The 26,611-nt window shown below is 41.7% G+C and overlaps 1 protein-coding gene across 2 annotated transcripts in view; it reads right to left on the bottom strand.

Annotated features, from left to right (window-relative positions):
• Positions 1–4,747: 4,747 nt before the first annotated feature.
• LOC118556853 (phospholipase D1-like) overlaps positions 4,748–26,611 on the bottom strand; it is a 63,194-nt gene continuing 41,330 nt past the window's right edge. For both annotated transcript variants that reach the window (XM_036125346.1, XM_036125347.1), the window contains exons 9-26: positions 25,065–25,217; positions 23,543–23,692; positions 21,786–21,869; positions 20,499–20,580; positions 20,072–20,182; positions 19,809–19,991; positions 18,921–19,152; positions 16,324–16,452; positions 16,126–16,244; positions 15,559–15,672; positions 14,707–14,817; positions 13,834–13,922; positions 9,989–10,102; positions 9,828–9,877; positions 9,617–9,751; positions 8,881–9,034; positions 8,492–8,609; positions 4,748–6,860 (exon numbers count right to left, since the gene is read on the bottom strand). In XM_036125346.1, the coding sequence (XP_035981239.1) occupies positions 6,636–6,860; positions 8,492–8,609; positions 8,881–9,034; positions 9,617–9,751; positions 9,828–9,877; positions 9,989–10,102; positions 13,834–13,922; positions 14,707–14,817; positions 15,559–15,672; positions 16,126–16,244; positions 16,324–16,452; positions 18,921–19,152; positions 19,809–19,991; positions 20,072–20,182; positions 20,499–20,580; positions 21,786–21,869; positions 23,543–23,692; positions 25,065–25,217 (2,353 nt within the window). In that variant the 3' untranslated portion in view covers positions 4,748–6,635. The remainder of the gene's footprint in view (positions 6,861–8,491; positions 8,610–8,880; positions 9,035–9,616; positions 9,752–9,827; positions 9,878–9,988; positions 10,103–13,833; positions 13,923–14,706; positions 14,818–15,558; positions 15,673–16,125; positions 16,245–16,323; positions 16,453–18,920; positions 19,153–19,808; positions 19,992–20,071; positions 20,183–20,498; positions 20,581–21,785; positions 21,870–23,542; positions 23,693–25,064; positions 25,218–26,611) is intronic.

The following is a 26,611-nucleotide window of genomic DNA, read 5'->3' as shown; positions in this document are numbered from 1 at the left end:
AATAATTCTTATTAAAGGGGAGTGGCGGCCTAAGCATTCTGGGAAGGCTGCAAGTCCTCGGTTCGAATCCCACAGTTTTCTACTCTGGGTCCCTGAGCCAAAACCCTTGGCCCCAGATTGGTCCACGGGGGTCGCCCACCGCTCCGTGGGGGACGGGTTACATGCAGGGGACACATTTCACAGGCAAATATAAAGTTGCAATGAGAAACAATGAAAGAAAATAAAGAAATAATGAAAGAAAAAGAAATAATGAATGAAAATAAAGACATATTGAAAGAAATTATGAAAAGAAAAGAAACAATGAATGAAAATAAAGAAATAATGAAAGAAAATAAAGAAATAATGAAAGAAAAAGAAATAATGAATGAAAATAAATAAATATTGAAAGAAATTATGAAAAGAAAAGAAACAATGAATGAAAATAAAGAAATAATGAAAGAAAATAAAGAAATAATGAAAGAAAAAGAAATAATGAAATAGAATAAAGAAATAATGAAATAAAAATATCTCTTGTTCTGTGTGAGCTTTGGGCCCAGCTCCATGTTTCTGCGGTGAAACTTTCCAGGTGTGTGAAGACTAAATGTGTCAGAACATGCTTGTGATTCCACGCCCCGCTGCTGCTGCTGCTGCTGCTGCTCACAGATCCTCACAGAGAGAAGCTTCAGCCTGAGGGACACACCCTAAATCCGCCCTGAGGACGTCAGCTTCAGACCTGCACACAAAGCCAGAGCTGTCACCGCGCACAGGCTGGGGTCCACAGCAGCTTCTCTGATCTTCCAGCACCAAACAACAACTCGCTCTTTCTGTTTTGCTGTAAAGAAACGTTAGAAGTGATGAAACAGAGCAACAAAGAGACGCCTTCTCTCCAGAAACCACCTCTGCCCAACAGGTCTGGATCAGTGAGGAGTTAACCTTCACTCATCAGAGGCTTTGATCATTCATCTAATCTGTTCCTTCTCTCACAACACACACCTTCACTAATGCATGGTTCATTTTCCCCTAGCAGGTTATACCCCCCCCCAGTGAGGAAGACAACAGGGTCCAGCACGGCTGCCACCGGTGCAGAGCTTAAACATCAGAAATGGGAGAGAAGCCGTTTCTTCCAGCATGTCGGGGCACCATGCTGCAAAACAAACGTGATGAAGCAGATCAAACGGATTTTTTCTCACATAAATATTAAAATTTAGACTAAACCGCCGTTAGATCTGCCCCTGCCTGCACTGCTGAAGGGTTCCTCCCTCCAATCCAGCAGCTAACGACCCAATCAGCGGGACAGCCAGGGAGAAATGAGCCTGTTTGTGAGGGATTAGTGGCAGGCTGCCCTCAGTTTCTCAGAGAAGTCATGTTGGGGCAGGTGAAGCAGCTCTTCACGATCAAAACAAGTCTCTGTTTGTGCTGGTCTGTGGAGATAAGGCCCACCTGGAGCTCATCGCTGTGCAACATGCTGTCAACCTCAGAGATATCATGAAACCCTGATTCAGACACAGATGTGTTCATGGTCTCTTTGCTCCACAGTAAACTCACACTGGTCCAAAAAAAAGGTTAAAAAAAATAAAACATCTGGACTCCTAACCTCAAACTGCTCACAGTTAAATCACGTTTATTTGGCTCCACCTAGAGGCAGACCTGGAAACTGCAGGATGGAGTGAATAATTCAGTGGAATGGGAGTTTTTTTCTGAATGGATGGGCCAACAGTGGCAAAATCTAAAGAAATAAGACATTATATTCTGATATTATGGTGTTATTACAGAGGTACCATAGCACAACGTTTATATATACAGCATTTACACATGTTTTAAACAAAACTGACCTCTGTGAGAGTTCCAGGACCACAATTTGTGTGGGGGAACCAAACCAAGAAACCACTTGATGATCTTCTAAACCTTTGGAAAATATTCAGTGGATGAACAAGATGAAACTGAACCTTTTTGGCTAAATTTGGTCAAAAACTCACAGCTTTTCAGAAAATAACATCTTACCAACATGGTGGTGGTAGAGGAATGGTCTGTGGCTGCTTGCTGCTGCAGGACCTGGATGACTGAGACCAAGGCTCCAACCTGAATATCCTTATAGATCCAGGACTCTTTAGCCAAAATGGAAGTGCGTCAGCGGTCACCAGGATCAGAGTGTCTGAATAGTGCAGTTAGTAAGGAAGGAGGTAGGAAAAGGAGCCCGAATGCTTCCTATGACGGCTAGTTTAGCCTAGGAACCCCATGACGTCTCTTACCGGCACTAAGAACCCTTTAAGGTATCCCACAATTCTTTGCGTGTCATGAGGTATCTGCATAGCCCACCTCACATAAATCAAAGAAATCATCCGGAGAGAAGAGAGCAGCACTTTGTAGTTCATGTCCAGAAGGCTGTAGGATCTGACTCCATCCTCCATGTTTCCGTCACTAATGCCGTCAGAGTTAAAGGCTGGAATCAGCTCAGCAGCTGAAGCTCCTTTCCTCCCTGATGGAGTTCTGTTGACCCAGGAAAGGTCAAGGGTCAGGAGGTAGGAGGTGTTATCTAAGGTGTTCTGATAAAATCCATGAATTCTGCTGCCTGGCAGGAAACCAGTTTCCGATTTTAGGTGTTTGAGTTCTGGGGTTACTTTTCGTTTTTGTTTCCCCCTGTTTATATTTTCTAGTTGCTGCCATTTTAGCTCATTTGTGGATCTGTTCATTACAATTTTCCCCTCAGCTTACCTGTCATTAGTCTCACCTGCCCCTCATCTCCACCTGATGCCTCCACCGTCTTTCTCCACACACCCCTCCGTTTTTAAGCTCCCTGGTTTTCACGACTCATCGCTTCTATCGTTGACTTTGTTCTCCCATGCGTTTGGTCTCCTGGTTTCTGTCTCTGCTCTGTTCCTCAGGCCTGCCATAAGTTTTTATTTCATTTTTAAAAACCAACACCTACCAGTTTGTCTGTTTTTGAGTCCTTCCTAAAACAAAACATGATACAATGACTACAAGCATATCGGCAAGTTCACCTCTGAATGGCTCTGAAAAGACGGAGCAAATATGCAAAGCGGGTTGTGGTGCGGCCTAGTTAAAGTCTGGACTAAGATTGCATTGAGGGCCTGTGACACGAACATAAAAGGACCATTCATCAGAGAAAACCCTGCAGTGTCTCTTAAAACGATTCTGCAAAGCAAAATGGGTCAAGAAGTGATGTCAGACTCATCACCAGTTATCAGAAACATTTGATGCCTGCTATTACTGCCACAATGGAATAAGTTTAGGGGGCAATTACTTTTCACATAGGTATAAGTTAATTAATTAGATAATTATTTGAAAAATGTTTTTGTCTAATATTTTTTGCCCCACCAATGATGAAAACTACAGACCTCTCTCATCTTTCTAAGTAAGAGAACCTGCACGATCAGAAGCTAAATACTAAACTTGGTGCAAACTAAACACTTCTTTGCCCCACACTGCAAAAAGGGAAGTAAAAGTAAGTTAAATTGTCTTGAACTGAGTGTATTTCTCCTTGATTTGAGCAGGTAAGCAAGATTATCTGCCAATAGAATGAGTATTTTGACCCCTAAGATAAGATGATTTGCTCTACTGCACCTACAATAAGATGGAGATGAGTTGTTCCTGTTTTAAGTGCAAACATCTAATTCCATTGGCAGATCATTTAAACTTGTCTGCTCCAATCAAGGACAAATACACTCATTTCAAGAATATTTGACCTACTTATAGTTCCTTTTTTGCAGTGCACTGCACATGTCTGCGGCGGGTAAATGTGCGGCAGAAAAACTTTGCTATTCAAAGTGAAGTCACGATTCAACAAGCTGGCAGCTATATTCTACCTGCAGAAAGGTTTGAAAACTGCACTTTGAATTTACATTTATTTTTCCTCTGTTGCTAAAATCTCTTTGATCAATTGCAAAACACATAAGTTCAACAACAACAAAAATATGTAAGAAAAGTGTACGGATGTACAGTACATACTTTTTAAACAGTGTTGTACACAAAGGTTTATTTTTTATTTATTTTTTGGCTTTTAATGCAAAACAGACTCTGGGGGTGCATCAGATATCCGTTCCTTCAGCCTCTGATTAGAATAAACAGATCTGAAGCATAAAGTGAAGAAATGGGAAACCCAAAGTTTAATGCCATCAATCCCTCATTTATTTAGTTCACCAGAGCAATACATGAAGTGACACTGGAGATCACAGTCTGTGCAAATAAGTGCATTTCTATAGCAACAAAGAAATAAGAGGTGAACAGAGAAAGATGAAAGACAGACGAGCGCTTCAGGGCGTCCGCAGAAACTCCAGAGAATCTCTTCTGCAAGGTTTGGTTTGTGCAAAGATACAAAAAGTCATGCTTTTAAAGACAAACATGAACGGAGAAGCACTGGAGCAGGAGGTAGAGAAGGTAAATGAACCGTTTCAGCTTCAGGCTGAGGCAGGCACAGAGTTTAGCTTCAATCGTGGCTTTAAGGAGACCTCTGAGGGTTCATGCTGGGATTTAAAGGCAACATGCTGGCGTCATGCTGTCCGCCACGCGGCTCCTTTTTTAAATAAAACATCCAGCTTCATGCAGGTAAACAGGCCAATACATACAAAGACCACCGCTGCATTCAATAGGTATGAATCAGAAATATAAATAAAATTTAAACCTAAAAAAAAAAGCTAAATCCTTGCAGTTATTTTTAACATGCAGGACCACAAAGTTAAATAAATGTTTAAATTGAAACTTAAAATGCCTTACATAATGAAAAACAAAAAAAAATGTTTAACTGAATCAGTTTCAACTTTTGCATTATTTTTTATTCATTTTTCAGCATCTTTTTCAGGACGGATGGTTGAAACCGCCTGTGGTTTGTTGCCAAACAGGCGCTGCATTTATAGCAGCGATCGTTATTTATATTATAATAATTAAACCAACAAATCCTTTCTGGAGAAAACGTTGACCGAAGAAGAATTAATGCCGATATTTTCATACAGTCGTCTCCTTTATTGGCAGCAGGAGAAACCAGCTTACACAGCTTCTTTGTGTAGTAAAAATAAAACATGTCTGATGCCAACTAGAGTTAAAAAAAACCCAAAAACCCAAATATAGAGGAGCCTGCAGTGTCACAATTCATTTTGGTGAAGCAGAAACAAAAAGCGTTACAGGTTCATGTCATGTGACGTCTCCAATCCCCAATAAATAAACAGAAACTGCGCCCCCCCACCCCACCCAAAAAAATAAAAAACAACAGAAATATAACAGAATCTCGTTAAATTGTAATTGTGATTTAGCTCGTTCTGCCACCTAGTGGACAAAAGTATAACTGCAGTTTAAAAAAAAAAACACTTAACTCTAATCATCCAATATAAACTTATAATTATGACATGGGCTGCAAAAAGCTCCAGTTTCTGACGCAGCACTGGACTCATCATCCAGCACAACAGTAAAAAAAATGAATCTGATCCTGGATCAGGGTGTTTTTGTCTTGGAGGCAAATTGTTGATTCATTTTGAGATGGGGGAAAAAAAAAACGGACTGAAATTTGAGAGATTAATTTGTAGAATAATCTTTACGCAGAAGTGCCAGATCACAGAATACAGAACAAGTCATTTAAGGCGTAATACAGTCAGTGGAATGTAAATGGGTCTGCATTGGCTCGGATGGTTTTTGGCACTTTTAATTTCTTATGTGACGTAATTACAGTGAAAGACGAGTCAAGGCTGAGCTGCTCCTTCATCTTCATCGCTGCTCTGTTTTTATCCATTTAGTGTCTTTTTAGAGCAAAAGGAGCAGCGTTTCCCAGCTCTGGATGTTGCATAGTGTTAGCAGGAGGAGCAAATGGAGATTACAGAGTCTTAGCTTGGTGCTGAAGGGTCAGCAGGAGGAGAGATGAACAGTCAATATCCAACCGGGATGAAGGAGGAAGCAGACTTTCAGGCATCGTGGAGCTTAACGCTCCGTCTGCTGGTCAAAGTGTGAGAAGTTTTACACCTGAAGCCACGTTGGAGGAGGTTCTACCTGCAAACTGACAACCCGATTTATAGTTTGAACAAAAATAAACGTGTTTTTCCTCTGCCGCTAAATAAAAAGCCATCTGTAAGTTTTCACGATGAGATAATTAATTAAACGACCCTATTTATATAGAAAAATGCATGAAATTGAGAGTTTTTTCTTTGCTTGGCCTCACAGACCCTGGTTGGAGAAAATCAGGCGTCTTCCGGGAAAAACTGGTCGGCTCCATTTCTTTCGCTGGATGGATTTTTGTTCCTCGACAGAGAATTAGATGTAGAGAAACGGTTGGTTGCAGGAACGGTAGTGTGATTTTGCCCTGGGTCGAGCCTTGCAGGCGTTGTAGCTTAACTCCTGATCCTCTAAAGGCTTCTGCAGGTTTTTCCCACCGCTGTGTCTCCGTCTTTGGCACCACTGCTACCCATCAACCCTTCAGCGTCTCGGATTAACTGTTGATTTGATGATCTTCAAGGTCGTTTTCAGACTGGACCTCAGGCAGGATTAGTGTTAAAGAAGCAGATGTGAACCCAGCTGACTGCTGCCGTCATCTGATTTCAGCCTGAACTACAGGTTTCAGTCAGCGTGAAGAACCGTTTTCTCCCCGGTAAAAGTCTTTTTCTACAGAAGGACCTCCAACATGGCGTCAGGGAGAGTCAGATCTGCCACCAGGCGGCTCAGGTCCAGACCTCCATGGGAACCATGGCCTCCTTGCTGCCGATGGGAGGCAGGAGGTTCTGCTCGCTCAGGAACTGGAGAGGGAACTGGACCAGGAAGCCGCGGATCTTCTTCAGCTCCTCCCGGGCCTGAGCCGGGTCCTCCTTGGCCAGACCCGGCTTGGCCAGGAAGCCCTCCAGCTCCGAGATGTTCCGCACGTCGCTGGACGGCAGACAGCGGAAAACCTGGAGGAGTCGGAGAGAAAGAGCGGAGTTGGTCACATGAACACGTCTGCAGTGGCTAAACACACAGATATATATATATATATATATATATATATATAAATATATAAATATGTAGATGCCTCATTGGACGCAGGTTTGCATGTCAAAGTCACCGCCATGTTGTATGTGGCAGAAAGTAGTGAATGTCTATGTTCCGTGTGTATATGTTTTAAGTATTCAGATAGAAAGACATAGATGGAGCTTATATATACACACACTGTAGAAAAAAATATATAGGTTAATTGATAGAGATTGGCAGCCTGATTGGCTTTTGATCGATGTGTATATATAGATTTTGAGGTATTCTAAAAAAATAATTATTACCATTATTATTATTATTAAATAGGTGTGCGTGCGTGCGTGCGTGCGTATGTATATATAGGCAAGGCAAATTTATGTATATAGCACAATTCAGTACAGAGACAATGCAAAGTGCTTTACATGATTAAAATATAGGAAAATAAAACAGAATAAAAGCAAGTAGGAATAAAATGTAGAAACAAAATAGAACATTAAAAACAGTTGGACTAAAAAAAAGTTGAACTAATGCTGTTTCAGTAGAACAGTCAAAGGCAATCCTAAACAAATGTGTTTTTAATCTTGATTTAAAGGAACTCATATGTGAGAGAGACAGAAATAGAGAGAGAAATATATGTGTGTTATGAATATAAAAATTCAATTGGTTAAATCTAAACATTGTGGTCTTATTATTTCATAAAACCACGTGAACCTTTTAAGATCTGGTATAGAAACAGATTAGCAAGAGACTTTTTGGGGGAGTATTAACGAGATAAAATTGCTAATTTGAGAAAAAAGTCATAGGAGAATAATGTTAAAAAAAAGACAAAAGTGGTAATGTTATGAGAAAAACGTCATATTATGAGAATTAAGAGGAAACATTTCCAGAATAGTCACAGTTTGCAGAATTATTTCACTCCTGGAGTAATAGGGCCAGGTTAGATTATTATAATTATTTTTATTCTTTACAAGAATAAATTCAGGAGAATGAAGCTAAAGGAATACGAAAATAAACTTGTAATATTACAAAAGTAAAATACTACGAATACAAAGTATTTTCGGTGATTAAAGTCCCTCTGATAATGTTTAAGTGACTGAGTCTATCAGCAGATTTGCCACATCCAACATGGCGGACGCTCTGACGCAGCATAGGAAGAACCCGCCCAATGACGCGTCTACGTAGATAATGTCTAAGGCTGAAGACGCAGCTGGGTTAGAAATAAAACCGGACCAACATCAGAGACCCGATCAGTTCCAGGAGAACCTCTACAGGGTAGAACGTTTATAAGGATGTGCAGCAGACTAACAGAACCGCCAGATCCGACGGTCCTGAATGGATCCATAAAGAGCTGCTCTGCTAAAATCATCCTAAATGCCTTAAAATGGACCAGAACCAGAAGAATGTGGAATAAAACAGTAACTGCCATTTTAATGGACCAAAGGTTCTGGGTTCTTGTCTGGTTCTGCCTGGTTAGAAACATCTGTTGAGTCTCTGGAGCCCAGAACCAGAAGCTTTCAGAACCCTCCAGAGCAAAAAGCTGCAGGTGAGAGACGTTCCAGCAGCAGAGACTGACCTTCTGGTAGATGGAGTCGTTGCGGGCGGCGCTGGTCATCCAGGTCTCCTTGTAGAACTGCTCGCTGATGGGATCGGACACGTCGATGGACGGGTCGGTGTTGGCGCCGAGGATCATCCTGAGCCAAGATCAGGAGGTTCAGACACAGAGACACTGAAACATGGGCAGCTTTGCACAAGAACACCTGCAGAGGTCTTAACGAGGAGATAAATGCTTCTTGTCTGAGCACGGAGACACGTTTCTGTTTTATTCATTTATTACAATAACTGTTCTCCTCAGATGCATCGTAGTCGTGCTGCTTTAAATATTTTATTCTGCTCTTTCAGTTACTTAAACATGAAAGCTGCCCCTTATTTCTCCTGTTTGTGATTTAAATTGTTTGCGGCTACCTGAAGCACTCCAGGCGCAGCTGCAGGGCGAACTTCCCGGCGCTGTACGGCTGCCCGTCCATGACGGCGTCCACCGTCTCCGAGTCCTCCACGATCACCGCCACCTCGCTGTCCCGCTTCCCCAGCATGCTGCGGTCGTTGATGTTGGCAGAACCTGCGGTGAGAGCGGGAACGGAGGTGAGGGCCACGTTTCCTTACCTGACTCCGCCAGATAGATTTGCTCCGCATATCCATCTGGAAACCTTCCGTTGAAGTAATTTTGGGAAGGGGCGAAAATACTGGTTAGCTGATTGGCCTATGTTGGTGATAGACGGGCCAAATAAACCAATCAGATTCGTCGTCACTCTGTTACGAGCGACGACGAAAACACAACCACAAGCCAAGCTGCTCTTGCTGCTGCAGGTAAAGGCTCGTTAGCTCAGCAGAGAAACACTCTGTAATTCCGATAAAACTTGCTCGATAGCCACGCTAACACTAGTTTCATCGGCTGAAGCCGCCATGTTCTTTAGACTGAACTGTCGCTTCCCGTTGCGTCACACCTCAACCCGCCTCAAAGCCAACGCTGATTGGACGTTCGTTTGGTGAACGGCTCCAAATTTTCTTTAACGGAGAGTATCCAGACTGATCTGCGAGTGAAACCTTGAAAGCTCGCGAGATCAGGGTGGTCTCACGAGGCTACACGTTTCCCCCGCCGTCTTTAAAACGTCCTCCGCCGCGGACGGAGGCGGGCGCTTACCGATGATGACGGTGTTGTCGTCGGCGATGAGCATCTTGCTGTGGACGTAGATGAGCTCGGTGACCAGCTTGCCCTCCAGCTCGGCGTGGGTCCGCAGGCCGGCGAAGGAGATGTAGTTGATCCACTGGCCTCCCACTGGAAGGCAAAAAGCAGACGCCGTCAGAGCCGCCGCTCGCCTCAGCCAATCAGCCGCCAGCGCTGGACCACTTACTCTCGTTAATCAGCTGGGAGATGATGGAGCGGTCTCCTTTGTTCATGGTCCTGTGGAGATAGAAGGCGGGAGAGCAGCGTGAGCGGCAGAACCAGAACCAGAACCAGAACCAGAACCAGAACCAGAACCGGCTGCTGGGTCTGTGCTGCAGGAGATCTGACCTGTAGTTGAAGTGCATCACGGCCTGGATGGCGCTGCCGCCGCCGGTGTTGATGTCGCCTTCGAAGCCGGGAAGCAGAGGCGTCACCACGTACACACGGTACTTCTTCCCCTCCCTACGAAACACACACAACTAAACATTAACCATGAGCAGATTAAACGGCTGTTTTTCTGTTTTGCTCAGTTAAAGTCCAGGAGCTCTAAGTCAGGATGTTCTTAATTCAATTCAATTTCAATTAAATTTTATTTATATAGCGCCAATTCATGATACACATCATCTCAAGTCTCTTTCCAAAGTCAGACTCCATCAGATCCTCCAGGTTGGTGAGAAAGTTTCCTCTCTAAGGAAACCCAGCAGGTTGCATCAAGTCTCTCCAAGCAGCATTCACTCCTCCTGAAAGAGCGTAGAGCCACAGTGGACAGTCGTCTGCATTGTTGATGGCTTTGCAGCAATCCCTCATACTGAGCATGCATGAAGCGACAGTGGAGAGGAAAACTCCCCTTTAACAGGGAGGAGAACCTCCAGCAGAACCAGAACCAGGCTCAGTGTGAACGCTCATCTGCCTCCACCCACTGGGGCTTAGAGAAGACAGAACAGAGACACAGAAAGCTCAGAAGCTCACATTGACCCAGGAGTACTTTCTATGTTAGAGAAGACAGAGCAGAGACACAGAAAGCTCAGAAGCTCACATTGACCCAGGAGTACTTTCTATGTTAGAGAAGACAGAGCAGAGACACAGAAAGCTCAGAAGCTCACATTGACCCAGGAGTACTTTCTATGTTAGAGAAGACAGAGCAGAGACACAGAAAGCACAGAAGCTCACATTGACCCAGGAGTACTTTCTATGTTAGAGAAGACAGAGCAGAGACACAGAAAGCACAGAAGCTCACATTGACCCAGGAGTACTTTCTATGTTAGAGAAGACAGAGCAGAGACACAGAAAGCACAGAAGCTCACATTGAATTTCTATCTACACTTTGACTAGGCCAATCTAATAGATCTACATCAGGGGCGTCAAACTCATTTCTATACAGGGCCATTTTGGCATCATGAAGTCATTTAAAGGGCCGGTTGCTCTTTAAGTATCAGAAGTATCATCCTGTATGGATGAAACTTCTGATTTTATTTCAGTTCAGTGCATATAGAACCATAAAAAATGCAAAGTAACAAAAGTAGAACCTTCGGTCCACTTTATACAGTTTATCTGCTAGAAAAGTTGATATCTGGGTGAATTACACTTTAAACTCATCATTCTGCATCACTTTTTCTCTTTCTGGACATTTCTTGGTTGTTTTAATGTGTTGTGGGAAAACTGACATCTAGTGGCAGGATGCTGTTACTACACAGTTTAAAAAAAAAAAATCAACATTCACCACAGGAGGCTCAGTTTTAGCCACTTTAAAAGGAGATATGCCTCTACTTTATGACGTGAAATGCCTTTTTTGGCTCTGCAGGGCCGGATAAATTGCCTTGACGGGCCAGATTTGGCCCGCGGGCCTCGAGTTTAACCCATATGGTCTACATGCTTCAATCTAAACTATTGCAATGATTGTTTTAGGTTATCTGCCTGTCAGTGTCAGTCTCCTTAATAATGTGACCTGATAGGCCCAGATACTCTAGTAGCCTGGGTTTCTATCCTGGTGGCATCATTAATGTTTTGGTTGAATTTGTGCTTTACTTTGCATTTTTTTCTACGCTGGCTGCAAAACAAATCGCCTAGAAGTTAATCCTGACCTTGACCTCGTCGTCCCTCATCTCGTTTAGAGAAGCAGCCCCACAGAACGATGCCGCCGCCATGTTTCACATTAATGACGCGGCACTCAGGGCGAGGTGGTGATGCAGATCAGAAAGATTCATTTTATCCGACGCCTCTCCTGTGTCTGTCTCTCCATCGTCTGCTTGAGACAATGGTTCTGCTTTCTTCCTGCCTGTATTCACTAAAGCCCAGATTTAAAAAGCCCACGGTCAACTCCTGCTGACGTTTTGTGATCGGTGTTAACTTTATCCGCCAGTCTGGGCTCTTAACCTGGACAAGGCGAGGTCAGTCAGAAGAGCCAGAACCATCTGATTCAGGCCTCCAGCTGCACCAAGAGTTTAAGCTGCTTCCCCGTTAAATTCATTTCTAACTGAGCTTTCCTACACGCTCAGAAGATGCATTAACACAAAAGAAAACAGAATCTAAATTCTCACGCTCTATTTAAATAAAACGACCCGCCTATTTGTCTCCTCAGGTATATGTTTTTTTACACTTTGGATTAATTTATATGTCGTCTTAGCAAAAAGAACATAAACGCACATGTAGAATTAAAAAAAAACAAAAAGCTTTACAGGGTTTTATTGTAAAGAAAAGAGAAGAGCTAAAGTTCTGGTTGAACTGCAGCTTCCCCGTCATCAGGGGGAGAAATTACAGCTTTTATGGCCAAAGTTCTAACATCTGTTCATCTTTATTGCTCATTATTTGGGAGGTTTTATTACTTTCACAATAACAATGTTATCATTAACTGTCCCTCTTACTTCACCTGTTCGGTCTGCTCAGCTTCCCTTATAACGACCGTTAAAATCTGCTCCGTTCAAGCAAAGCAAAACCTTCTAAGCTGGAAGACCCCACATCGACCGCTATTCGCCTATGTGCGCTGACGTGATGTGGGGCCGCCATCTTGAAGAGGTCGACAGCTCGGCTCAGTGTGATGTGTTTAGTAGGAGCAGAGAACAGTCAGCACTTTAATTCAAGCAAAACCGCCAAAATACCTAATGGATTCTCTTTTTTTTGTTGTTGCAAACCTTCAACATACAGCTATCATTTATAAAGATACATTGTTCACTGTAATGAAATATTTTAAGCTAGGTTAACTGTGATATGACATTGTAATGGATAAATAAATTTCAAACCAGCCCCTCATCTATCTATCTATAAAAATAAGTCCTGCGAGTACATTTTTATTTCTCAACAACTTTCGATCGATTGATAAATGGATGTTTTACATTCCATGTTTTCACCATTTTTTTATTTAGCAGTTACTTAACCAGAAAAGTCCCACATAGATTATTTGTATTTTATGATTATGTATAGCACTTTGGTCCTGTGGGTGTTTAAAGTGCTTTATATATAAAATTGGTATGGTATTAATAATCTCTTTTCCAAGGGAGTCCTGTACTTGTCTTGGACTTAATGTCACAGCTTTGAGTCTCTTACTACCTTACTTCAACAACAGCTTTTATTTTGATGCATATCTGTTGATAATGCATGAAAAGCTTCTGAAATTGTGACTCGGCTTTGAAAACTATTCCTGTCAGACGTTTTAATGTCTGCATATAACGCTGTATATGAGACATCAGAGGGATCATGTTTTGAACTATATATATAAAATGAATGTTATAACAGCAATATTTGTTTTACTTCTACAGCTTTATCAGTTCATCTAAAAAATGTTAGGGGATAACTGAAAACTTTATATAAATAAAAAAAAAACCTTAGCCTTGATAGCCTGACATACACTAGCTAACCTTTAACACTTATTGCTTCACATTATGTCAACCTTTTTAACCAAATCTGACACTTTAGACAAAATGTATTTCCATAGAGTCTGCTCACACACCAAGGTCCAAAAAAAAAAAAACCCAAAACTGAGCTGGTTTGTGTGTTTAGGGCCATTTTGTTTTTCTTTGTATCCAGGATGTGATAAGATGAGGTCCATGGTTACTGAACTGAGAAGATGAGGAAACTCAAAGTAAAACAATGACCGTTCTAAAGAACTGCTGTTAGATAAGCTTAAATACACACAGCAGCGACAGGTTTGTGTACAATGTGGGCAATAAAAGCAGATAAGCTCACGGTTTGTGTTTTACCTGTAAGCCTTGATGATGCGTTCTGCTATAGCGTCTCCTATCCTGTTCTGGACTAGCTTGCCTTCTGCACAGCTGATGAAGAACTGATTCTGTAACAAAACATAGATCAGTTACAGTTTTCATCCTTGATGCTTTCAGATCACATTCACAACCTGCACTGTTTGGGTTTCACAGTAATAAAACGGCATTGTCAGCGTTTGGGAGTCATAAACCAGATGATCACAGTAAAATCTTCCAATGTTGTAAAATTACTCCAAAGCTGTTGTCATGCTGCCGTATTGAAAAACGTGTGTTATGTGGAAATGAAGGAAGCTTTCTGAAACTTGAAGTCCCGTTCATGTGTTTGAGATATGTGCCACTTTTGATGTTCCCCTGTTCCAAATAACTCACGTGTTTTGGGACAAAGAGTTTGGAATTGGCAGTTTTGTGCTGCGTCAGGATCCAGTACGTAATATTTGCCAAGCCATTATTGTCCAGTTTAATTTTTTTGATATTTAAGAACAATAAGTCAACTGAAAATAAAATGTCATTGCCGTAAGAGTGCCCCCGAGTGGTCAGAGAAGGTAGCTCATGCTGATCATCACATGTTTTAAGCATCCAGCATGTGGACGTGAGTGAAGCATTTGTAAAGCATATGGTGACATTAAGTAATATTACTGGGTCTGGTGCAATCTTTAAGTCACAGTTGGTTCAATTCTGTGGCAGTGGTACAGAATATATTACAGCTAAGAGCTCATGCACTAAAAAACAGTGGTCAAAACTTTGTAAACAATTGTGTATAATGTGTAGTAAGACAATACCAGAGCTTAATTATCCTACGGCATCGTCTTTTTATACTTCTCTCTAAAAGTCCTATCGGCTCATAACAAATACCTCGATGTAAATGAAGTGCTGGCTATTCTCGATGGCGTGGACATAAGCGTTGTGGATGGACTCTTCATGGTATTTGATGCCAGCAGACCAGTCTGAGGCAGAGCGAAGGACCTGAGGAAAAGTGGAGGAATCTTTAAATGAGCAATAAATAAATAAAACATGTGGAGCATTTAATTCATGAGCGAAAAATGGAGGAAACATAGTCCTTAGTAAAATGCTAAAACCTTCTAAGCAACTACAAAACAATACTTTACATTTGTTGCAAATAGGCACCAGATCAAATCACACTGCAAGTATAAATGAGCACAGATATAGAATAAATGTATTATTAAATAAATTACTTTAGTAGATGATGTATGATAGATGGATAATAGAATAGAATAAAAAAAACTTATTTCTTTGGGGTCTAATTTGCTGTTCAATTTCATACAAAATACAACATCTTGCACCCTTTCCATAAAGGCCACGACAAAGCATAAAATTTACAGCTAAGCTCAAATAATTTGGTTTGAGCTTGGTTTATATTCATCACAACAATAACATTTGCCTGGAAGTGCACACAAAATATCAATGGGTTCAGCTCCCAATACAAAGCCTTGAGGGACACCAAAAGAAAGTAAAGATGGAAAAATAATCCTTCCAAATCTGACCATTACTTATTAACCAAATGCAACTGTCTTTTTTTATTAAAGATTATTTGCGGAAACTAACTCAGAAATTAAACAAGAGGAAAAACAATTATTCATTGTGACACTGATAATGTTTTAAGTGTTTAAAAAAAATTTAATAATTTTCATTAGATCAAAGCTTTTGGTTAATAGAAAGCAAAAATTACAATAACTGCACACAAACCTGCACTTTTGTACGAATGCAGTTGGGAACCTGGTATCTCAGCTCTCCGGCTGTGGTGTGTGACTTGGGCAACAGATATGGATACGATAAACCACGGTACCTTGGCTTCATGATCTAGTATAGAGGGGAAAAATCAAGGATTATAAAGAATAAAGAGATTTTGCTAAAAATCTACTAAATAGAAACACCTCTCTCTAAAAATGGTTAATTACTAAAAGAACACTAAATAGCAATCAAAGTCCAAAGAAACATTTTAAATGCCTTCAGAAACGATGAAGAGCTACTGATGAAAAACTTTTTAAGAAAAATTACAAAATAAATCTGGATCACTGGTAGGACAATAAAAGACTTGAACAAGGACACAGTTAAAATATTGAAGTAAGACTAAAATCTAAAAGCCATGAAGTGTGGCATCAAAATCGGTGATGCCACAAAATAAATACATGGCATGCAAGGATTAAATTGGGTTCTCTCATTCCCATTCCTCCAACCTCAAAGAGTTATTTGCATTTAGTTGAATAATTTGTTGACCCTACAAATACTAAACCCGCTAAACTTAAAACTAACCTTGGTGAAATTCCACCGCTGGATAAAGTGTCGAGCCACATCTCGCGCCGCCTTCCCATGAACTACAGAAGAGATGTCATGCCAAGGCATTCTGGGAGTGGTATGTCGGTCAATGAAATCTAAAAGAGATGGAAAAAGTGCAAATAAGAACAGGGAAGTGAAGAAAATGAATCCTGTTTAACACAGAGGAACGCCTACCATCAAAAGGTTTGTCTAGCTGTATCCAGTCCTTGTGCACAAAGTTGCAGTAGTCTTTGCCATGCCAGAACCTCGTGTCTCCAAACAGATCTCCAACACCTGTATGAAGACTTCGTACAGAGTGGCTCCCTAAAACAAAGATACAGTATATGGATTTATAAATATTTACAATACCCATTACAGTTCTTTTTCAAACCAATAGACTCAAAGTTACCAGCAGTCATTAGAGAAGCATCATTATGATCAGGAACGACAGCTTTTAGGAAACTATTTTTGTTAGAAATACTCAGACTATTAGTTTTTGCAGAATGGGAAAAGAGAAGCAATAAAAAAAAAACTAAAAAGAAGTAAAGCAGTTTCCAAACCCATTTATGAGTCGTCAGCAGGTCTGTGCCTATGTGGTTCCTGTTGTTTTTAAGATTTGCTGGCTTTTAGATTTTTCACATTAACCCCAAGGATGTAAATAAAACATATAAAACATTATTTCCAACAATTACATTCCTACAGCTTTTGAGTTTGGGCTAAAATGTATAATATCTCGACGTTTGCTTAAAACGTCCAGTGTTTGCTTACTACTTGAATCGTTTCATCACCCCTAGCACACTACTACAAGGATGATCAATTGTTTTATCAAGATTACCTTACTACTAGTAAGTTAACCCCTCAAAGTAGTAAGCTAGCGCTAAAAGTAAGCTAATGGTTTATCACCGTTAGCTTACTATTAGCGCTAGCTTACTACTTCAATTGTTTCATCACAGCTAGCACACTACTACAAGGGTTTTAACACTTTTAACTTACTACATCAATTGTTTTATCAAGATTACCTTACTACTAGTAAGCTAACCCCTTGAAGTAGTAAGCTAGCGCTAATAGTAAGTCCTTCAATAATTTTAAACAGTTAGCTTACAACTTCAACTTTCCAACCAAAAGTGTTTTTTAATTCAAAGGGTTTTGTGATGAGAATTATTAACTCTTTAGCAACAATAACACATAGCTGACTAACTCTGAGACAGACACACACTTATCATTACGTCCAGATCTTCATCTGAGACTCCTCTACAAAAGTATCTACCAAATATATCTAATAGCGTCCGACATTTTCAATTTCAAGAGTAAATTCCAAAAAGTTGTGCCAGAATTGCATAAAAACAATAAGGGTCTGCCTGGATTTTTATCAGTCTAAACATGTATACCGTCTTAATTACTTGTTGTGTGGATACCAAACTTGGTACAGATGTAACCAAGATTTTGTAGTTACAATTACTTTATTTCTGTCTTTACAGCAAAAGTAAGAAGCTTTGTATGTAAACAAGCTGCTTTCTTAGGCGAAATACATTTTTGGGAATTTAAATCTCATTTACTCAGGGCCAAAAATGATTTATTCTCACATTTTCACATCTACATCATCCTCCAGGACGTCTATGTTAGTTGATAACAAGATTAGCACTTTAGGCGTTGCACAAGTTGAGAAATTACTTATAAAGTATGAGTATGCATTTTGTGGGAAATAGATCCTCGTGTGTAAGAGGTTAAATCGGTCCAGTTAGTCCTGAACAACCTACCAGTATTTGTTCCTAGAAACGACTGAACCATTAAACATGATTTACAACCACCTTTAATGAGGCATCAGCTTATTCAGAAATTATTTTTCAACAGACTAAAGTTTAAAACGACTCCAACTAAACTAGACCTGTTTATATATCCTACACAACGTGACGGGTGTGATCAGTTCAGATAAGTTCTGTCCATTTACCATCAGGACTGATGGGAGTTTTTGTGGGTGTGAAGAAGACAGAGTCCAACTAAACAAATAACTAATGTCACAAATACTCTCTCTTTTTCAAAAGAAAGATCAACCTTTGACACAAAGAACCAAAGGTTGTCGGATAAAGGTCAAATCCACAGCAATGCATGCTGGGAAACAGGAGGCATTTGGCCATCATGCTTCCATGTGGTCTGTCCGACTCACCGGCCTGGCAGTGGCCGAGCGGCGCCGGCGCCCTCGGCTCCTGCAGCCTGCTGGGAATCAGAGTCTGCTGGCTGTTGATGTGGGAGGACCAACCTGAACAGATCGGCCGAAGGACAAAGATAAACACCAACCACCCCCCCACTGGGCATGACCTTTAATGCTGGATTTAAAAAAAAGGCTTTATTTGATTCTGGGAAACACTGGTAATGAAGCGGCCAAAGTAGCATCTGAGAGACAGCAGCTACGTTTACATGGACAAAAGTAATAAAAATGTGTCATGTAAACACGGCAATTGGATTTATGATGATCGGATTAACCTCATCAGAATTAAATTGTATTCGGAATGAGAGGAGTGGTTTATTCTGATTGATAATCCGATCAACGTAGATATAAACGCTTGTGTGGCTCAAGTTAACCTGAATGTGGCAAAGTGACCCGAGTGCGCATGTGTGCCCAACGTTAACATGACGTATTTCTGCGTAGGTGAGCAGTGGAAATACATCGGGAAGCAAAACTGTCTCCTGATAAAAACCATTCTGTTCAAGAAAAGCTAAAAGTCGGCAGTGCTGGGATGTGAATTTCTAGCATTGCTGAGGATGTTTGTGGGCAGAGACGCTCTCAGACTCACTCTCCTCCTCTTCTTCCAGGTCGCTGTCGCTGTCGGGGCGGGCCAGTCCGTGCTTCTGCAGCCGTTTCTTGATGGTCATCCTGGTCCTCTTCAACCGTCCCTGACCCTTCAGCTTTGGCTGGTCTGTAGAGTCCGTCACTGAGGTAACTCCTTTCCCCTGGTTCTGGGAAACGTCGCCGCCGCCAGCGCTGCTGCTGGACGGAGCTGCGGCGCTGGGGGATGCAGCCGTAGCCTGAAAATTAACCATAGATGGAGCTGAAGGTTAGTTTGTTCCAGATGGAAATAATTTTGACCAAAAACAGGAGAAGTTTACTCATATGTACTGCCAGACAGTGAGGAAAAAAGCTTTTTATACAATGTATGTAGGGTCCAATCTGCTGGCTTAATGGCTTTAACGACCGCTCATTACTAAGGGGTGGTCCTGTTTCTGTTGAATTTGCATGTTATCTAAGCCATTAAAAGGCTTTTGTTTGCCAATGGTATAAAGCTTGTTACTCCACATTACTCCAGACTTTTTGAATTGAGAAAGCTTCCTGGAGAGGAAGCGAAACGTCTTCAACTACGGAAAACAAGTCCAGTTGCTTTGTTTTTTACCTTTTTTTGGAATGTATGTAGGGTGTAATAATCTGGTCTGTTGCTGGTTTACTTCAAACAGTAGGACAAAAAGAAAATGTGTCCCACTTCTTCCACAGAATGAACGCATCACAATGCCTAAATGTTGCTAAAAAGTTTCAGAGGTTTGACCCGAAGCAAAAGATGGGTATAACGGTATAAATGGTGACCTCCTTCGTTCAGCAGAACACAGCTACAGATACGAACCATTCCCTAATTTATGCCTTCGTAGGAGCTGTGGGGGGGGGGGGTGCAGGTGTGGTTGTTTGTGAGTACCTGCTCCAAGTGGGAAAGCGTCACACTCCCGATGTCCGTGAGCCGGTGTTCGCCGTCGTCCCAGCGGCCGTACGCCAGGTCGATCCCACCCACGAAGGCCACCGACTGGTCGATGACGACGATCTTCTCGTGGTGCGCCCACAGGTAGACGGCGGAGGAGACGTGGTCCGGGTGGCGCATCACCTGAGGATGAACGACGTAGCAGTTCAGACAGGAAGCAGAAGATCAGGTGAGCCAAACTGCGGGTGGGGAAAGGGTCACACCTTGATGTTGGGGTGGAGGTGCCGCAGCGTCCTCTTGCTGTAGCCGGAGTTGATCCCCAGAGCCAACTCCACCTCCTTGTAGAGCATCACGAATATCCGCACGCCTTGTTGCTGCAAAGTTTCATTCAGACCATTAAAACGGCAAACTGAAAAAATCCAGTTTGTGTTTTCCATGTTGCAGAGCAGATCATCAGGTGGGATAAAACGCAGAACAGAAACATTCTGCACTAAAATGACTGACGTTTCTGAGATTCTTACTTTTAATTTACTTTAATTTATCAACAACATTTTGGATAAAATTCCCAAACAAGCAGAAACTGCATTTATCTCTTTGGCCGCCCCTCTCAGGTGAACCTCTTCAAATAAAAACATGCACAGAGCAGTTTTTATTAACTTTAATAAAACAGACTAAATGTCTGATGCTCACCGCTTTGCGCCTCAGGATCCAGTCGAGACGCCATCGGTTTCCTTCAACGACCGGCCGCTTCAGGAAGATCTCTGGACTCAACCTGCAGCACGAAGCAGACATGAGCCAAAACCTGTAGGCCTTCCATTTTTTACAGTTTCAACCAATTTTCCACTCTTTCTGCTGATCTTGCTTTGTGATTCTGTGTTTTTCCCATAATTTTCCACATTTCTATAGCTTTTTATCATTTTTATTCCACTTTTTGTAGCAACCTCCTCTTCATTATTTCACCAGTATCTCTTCCCAGGCGTTAAAACCTGAACCAATTTAATTCAGTTATCTTTAGTTTATATTTAGAACATCAACAATGTACCAACAAAATGTAAAATAAGAAAAAATACATTAATAGGAAAGTTTATAAAGTAAAAACAACAGTTTGTGCTCTGTGGTAATAAATATGAGATATGAGTTTGAGTTTCTTACACAAGTCATTAATAACATTATTATTATTATTATTATTATTATTATTATTATTATTATTATAAAAGTTAGAAACAAAATATAAATGAGAAAAAAATAAGAAAACTTACTAAATATAAATAACATGATAAATGAATACGAAAAGTTAAATGTAATTATACTCAAAACTAAATATTATAGAATACGTAACAATCATAATACAAAATAAATATTTAACAATATTAAACAAGAAAATTACACAAATTAACTGATTAAAAACAAGAAATGAAGGCAAAACAAAGAATGAATCAAGAAAAGTGGAATAACACAAAAAATTGTCAAAGAATTAATCAAAGTAAAAAAACAAACTTTAACATAGAAAGAAAAAATTAAATAAAAAAACTACAAAGTCAAATAAAACTAAATTAATTAATTATTTCCTTTGACCTGCCAACCATCTTATTTTCTTTCATCATGTTCTTCCTTCATCTGTTCCATTCTTTAATTTTTTTCTCAAAGTTGTAAAACTAAAAAACTGTAACCATTGTTTTTAACATCAAACTACCTTTTTCTGCCCAAATTAATCTGCCACGTTGTAATTTTTCCTTTGTTAAACCAATTAAAACCCCTCCATTTCAGCTCACAGCTGCCTCTTTTTGCTGACGCAGCAGAAACTCCTCGTTAGTAGCCGTGACGTGTGAGAACGCGAGCGATAGTCTGAACCTCTGACTCTGTGGAGCGTCACGCTGAAACCGATCCGCCCGACCAGAGAACCGCCCAGAGAACGCACTCGTTCAACTCTGAAGCTGAAAGGGCAGCTTGGCCTGAGGGAGGAAGTGTGACGCTCACCACCAGTCTGTGATGAAGATCTCCTCTCTGGCCTCTTCCAGGGCGTCAGCCACGTCCTCCATGTAGCTTTTACCGTTCACGTACCTGCAGAAAACAAAAGCAGTCTGACTTTGTAATCACCCGATTGGTTGACTCACTAAATCAATTATAAAAGCATACACAGTGTGAGAACGTCCAGTATGATCGTAGCGTTCAGGTCTTTGTTCCAGAGGTGAAAGAACATTACGTGGAAATATGAAAGCAACGTGTCGAGAAATGAGCCCAGAAGTTAAAGCTGGGGCTCAGGTAGGTTTTCTAAACGGACAATGACCATGAGCACGTCGCTAAATTAGTTACCAGGTGGTTTAAAGACAACAAAGTCGATGTTTAGGAGAGACCGTCACAAGACTTGATCTCAGGTCCAATGAGATTTTTAAAGGTTTTGGTGGCACTGGCTGTTTTTATTGCTTAGTAGCTGGACAAGAAAAAAGGGCAGAGAGAGAAAATAGCCAGACATTAAGTCCCCGGCCTGGGAATTGAACCCAGGACTTTATCACCTCCACATATTTCTGTCTCTGCTCTGTCTTCTCTAACATAGAAAGTACTCCTGGGTCAATGTGAGCTTCTGAGCTTTCTGTGTCTCTGCTCTGTCTTCTCTAACATAGAAAGTACTCCTGGGTCAATGTGAGCTTCTGAGCTTTCTGTGTCTCTGCTCTGTCTTCTCTAACATAGAAAGTACTCCTGGGTCAATGTGAGCTTCTGAGCTTTCTGTGTCTCTGCTCTGTCTTCTCTAAGCCCCAGTGGGTGGAGGCAGATGAGCGTTCACACTGAGCCTGGTTCTGGTTCTGCTGGAGGTTCTCCTCCCTGTTAAAGGGGAGTTTTCCTCTCCACTGTCGCTTCATGCATGCTCAGTATGAGGGATTGCTGCAAAGCCATCAACAATGCAGACGACTGTCCACTGTGGCTCTACGCTCTTTCAGGAGGAGTGAATGCTGCTTGGAGAGACTTGATGCAACCTGCTGGGTTTCCTTAGAGAGGAAACTTTCTCACCAACCTGGAGGATCTGATGGAGTCTGACTTTGAGATGACATGTATCATGAATTGTTGCTTTATAAATAAACTGAACAGAGTTGTTGCTGGTGTGTATAAACAGGCTTTTACTGACCGACACACACACGGTCTCACTCTCAGGTCGTCTCACAGACAGGATAGAGTTGCAGGTAGACGGGCGATGAGCAGCTGAGTGTCACTTTCCCTCTCTTTGTGTCGGGTTACAACAGCGAGACGCACATCTCTGTCAGGACCTTCGCTGACAGGATGCATCCCTTAAACCTCTGCTATCCTCACCAAATGTTGGAAACACATAAAATAAACGTATTTCTAACACTTTTTGACCATAAAGATCTAAAAGTGGGACTTTCCTCACAAGCACAGAACACCAAGACCTGAAAACAGACTCTGCCAGCTGGACCGGACCTCGTCTAGACTTCTCATTGGTCGGCTCAGTTTACAGCAGACACATCTTTATTTCATCAAACACAAGAGATTACTTAAAAAGAGATTGTTTCCATTTCTATTTTTGAGCAACACTGTCCATCCTGAGATGCTTTAGCAGCGACGGCACCGTGCCAAAGTCCTGATCCATCCCAGACGTCCTTATAGTCATCTTTAGCAATCGTCTCTTTCTCACTCCTAAACACCAAATCCTTTTACTCAGAGGTATAAGCGCTAATAAAAACGCAGCCGCTGCTGCAGGGCACGCCGGTTTTCACGGTTACCATTTGGCGGGGATGTTCTCCTCCTGTCTGGCGAAGGATCCAAAGCGATGGTCCTGGAGGAAGGCCGAGCCGTACTTGTTGGAGAACGTCTCGATGGACTGGCCCCACCAGCGGGCGTGTCTGTAGCTGGAGCACTTCAGCACCAACTCCCTGCACAGGTATGAACAAAAAAAAACACAGTTTGAAGGAGTTCTGAGCCAAAATGGTGAGCCAGGAACACTAAAGTCTTATGATGGTGATTAGATTTTATCAAAATGTCCTGGCATTTCAAACAGCAACCGAATAGAACTGACCGGGGATTGGTTTGATTTAATCAAATATTATAATTAATATAGAGCAATAAAAGCCAGTAAAACTGTCCCTGTTGCTGTCTGGGAAGTATTTAATACAGTTTGGTCATGAGAAACATTTACGCCGCTTTGGTCTTGTTCTGACACACAGCGCTACCTTGACTTACGAGTTTTCTGAGGCCTCTCAGACCTTTTTTTGCTTCAACTTCAGAGCTAAAATTCGTCTTAAACCAGGCGTTCACTGTAGGATATTTTCAGTCATACTCAGATACATCTCAAACTGTACGATGAAACCTCAGGGTTTGAAAGTTCACAGTTCTCTAGAGAGATGGCGCTTGTCGGACTCGTCTATCTGGAAGCCAAACGTAAACCATAGAAGAAGAAAATGGCGGAGGTATTTATGCTCTCTGTTAAACTTTAGGCTCACTAGAACCAAACGCGCTCCCTTGGTAATTCTACGAGTTTCTCCTCCGTAGTTTGACTCCATGTCTCACGTACTACCACTATGCTTCTCTCCTCTCCTGTGTTTTTGTCTGAGTAGAAGAAGAATTTCCTTGTTTGCACATGCTCAGTGTGTGAGGTTGGGGGAAATCGGCTCGTAGTTCTGCTTCCCCCTGGATGCTAAACGACGCACAATGCAGCTGAAAACTCAGCCTGATCCAAACATTTCTCACATGACTGAAGAATCGACCCAAAAAAGACAAAAACTCAGAGCGTACGCCCGGCTTTAAGTGGCAGATCCAGAAATCCCACCACTAGAGGGCGCCGTGGTGGACGCTGCAACTCAGCAGCACATGGAGGTTTAGGGATAAATTGGGCTGTTACCTTTACAAGAGATAAAGGGAAAGTTGGGAGTGTGTCAGAAACTTTCAGACCTTATGCATATTAAATTGTCTGCTATATAATTATTTCTACTTAGCTGTGCAATATCACCTTTTTGTAAAAGCTTCCTATAGATTGGTGTTGAAAATTAGCACATGTGCTAATACACTCAAGCATTTCATCTGGTTTGTATGTGATGCTCTATATTAAATAAAGAAAAATAAATAGTTAAAATGGAAAAGGAACCCGCAGAAAAAGCTGCACCTGAGGGTGTGACGGCGCCACTTAACGATAATTGATGAAACGGATTAAATTAAAAAGCGCTGCAGATGATTATGATGCTCCAATGGAAGGTTTACAGGCAGAAATGTGTTTACCAGGATGTCTTTTAACAGAAAGGATTTACAGACCTGGACAGGCTGTCGATGCGGAGGCCGTGTCTGGTTTCCGTCTCCTTGGAGTCCAGCTTGACGTTGAACTTTTTGTCGAAAAGCATCACAAAGGAGACGGCGCCGGAGTCTGGCTTTATGTACATCAGGAAGGAGTCCTTCACCACCAGCCAGCTGAGCACAGACGGAGATAAATCGCTTTAATAATGAAAGTTTCTTCCTCTAATTAAGGAAAACGTCATCCAGGTCTTCAGCTACAATCAAACCACGACAGTCCAGCAAAGCAACAGGTAGAAAACGCAGAAGGCTGCAAATTAAACTCATCATGACAAAAGGAGGAAACCGGGGACCCAGCAATGGGGCCAACCCGACCTTTGACCTTGTTCCAGATGTTAGCGTGGATATTAGCCCATGCTAACCTGCGTCTAACGCTACACTCACTGGATCATGATCCCTTTTAGAGTCACATGGCTGGTTTTTTTTGTGGGACTGCAGGGTGACTGTAAGGTCCGGATCACTAAGCTACGTGGTCAGGAAGTCTCTAAGTTGAGTCAGTGGAAGAATTTCAAAGATCTGATTGGGAGTACTCTTATAATTGCTCTCCAGGAAATAAAGCCTTATAATCACTGCACAAAAGCACCTTATTACATCACTACTTGTGATTTATTAAGGACGGACTGATCTATGCAACAGGGCTCATACCACCGGTGAAGGGACTGATATTAAAAGCCCTCGGACTCTGATTTATTTATCTATCATCTTTTTCCCGCTCTAATGTGGGCATAAAAAGCTGTACACATGATTATTGTCCACTCTACAGCGGAGGATGTCCTGAAAAGATCACAGTAACACGCTGCGACGTTAAAGAATCTTGGGAAGGCTTAAAGGTCCCGGACATTAAGAACTGGACCCCTAACAGGAAGTAGTTGGTGCGCCTGGATTTATCGTCCTCAACCAGACCCGTCTGGGGTAGGACGGTTAGCTAACTGGGTCAAGTCAGTGTCTTTGGACAGAACTTTGGTCGGAGAGCCATCCGTCCATCCATCTTCTAATCCAACCTGCCCATAACCCCCCCCCCCCCCCCCCCCCCCAACACTCTGCAGTTCATCCTGGGGTTCCCGCTGCTTTCCAAGCCTAGAAGGACCAGGCAGTCCCTCCTTCATGTTCTGGGTCAACCCTAGAGCTGCACAACACGCCGAGTCGTCAGTATTTATAGTCGTCAGTATCAGTCAGAGTTTTTTGTTGTTTTCTCACATTTTCACCCTGAAAGGTATAAAGAACATGGAGGATTTTATGCAATCGTGGGATTTAAAACAATATTTGATGTAAGGTGTCTGAAAAAGAAGAACTACAATATAACTTCTTATTTAAGCATTGTAACTAAATGATACTTAACTAAGATTAACAGTCTGGCTGTTATCAGAACATGTTAGTTCATCGGAACATCAAACCCAGTTATGCTCCAGCGTCTTGTAAGAATCTCACCATTTCAGACGTTTCTGTTTGTAGAAGAACGAGCTGCTGCCGTGTCAGAGGTGGTAATTATAAATGTGGAACAGCTCATTCCA

The sequence above is a fragment of the Fundulus heteroclitus genome, chromosome 21, assembly GCF_011125445.2.
Source record: "Fundulus heteroclitus isolate FHET01 chromosome 21, MU-UCD_Fhet_4.1, whole genome shotgun sequence".
NCBI lineage: Eukaryota > Metazoa > Chordata > Actinopteri > Cyprinodontiformes > Fundulidae > Fundulus > Fundulus heteroclitus.
This window is presented reverse-complemented; position numbering and strand designations above follow the sequence as displayed.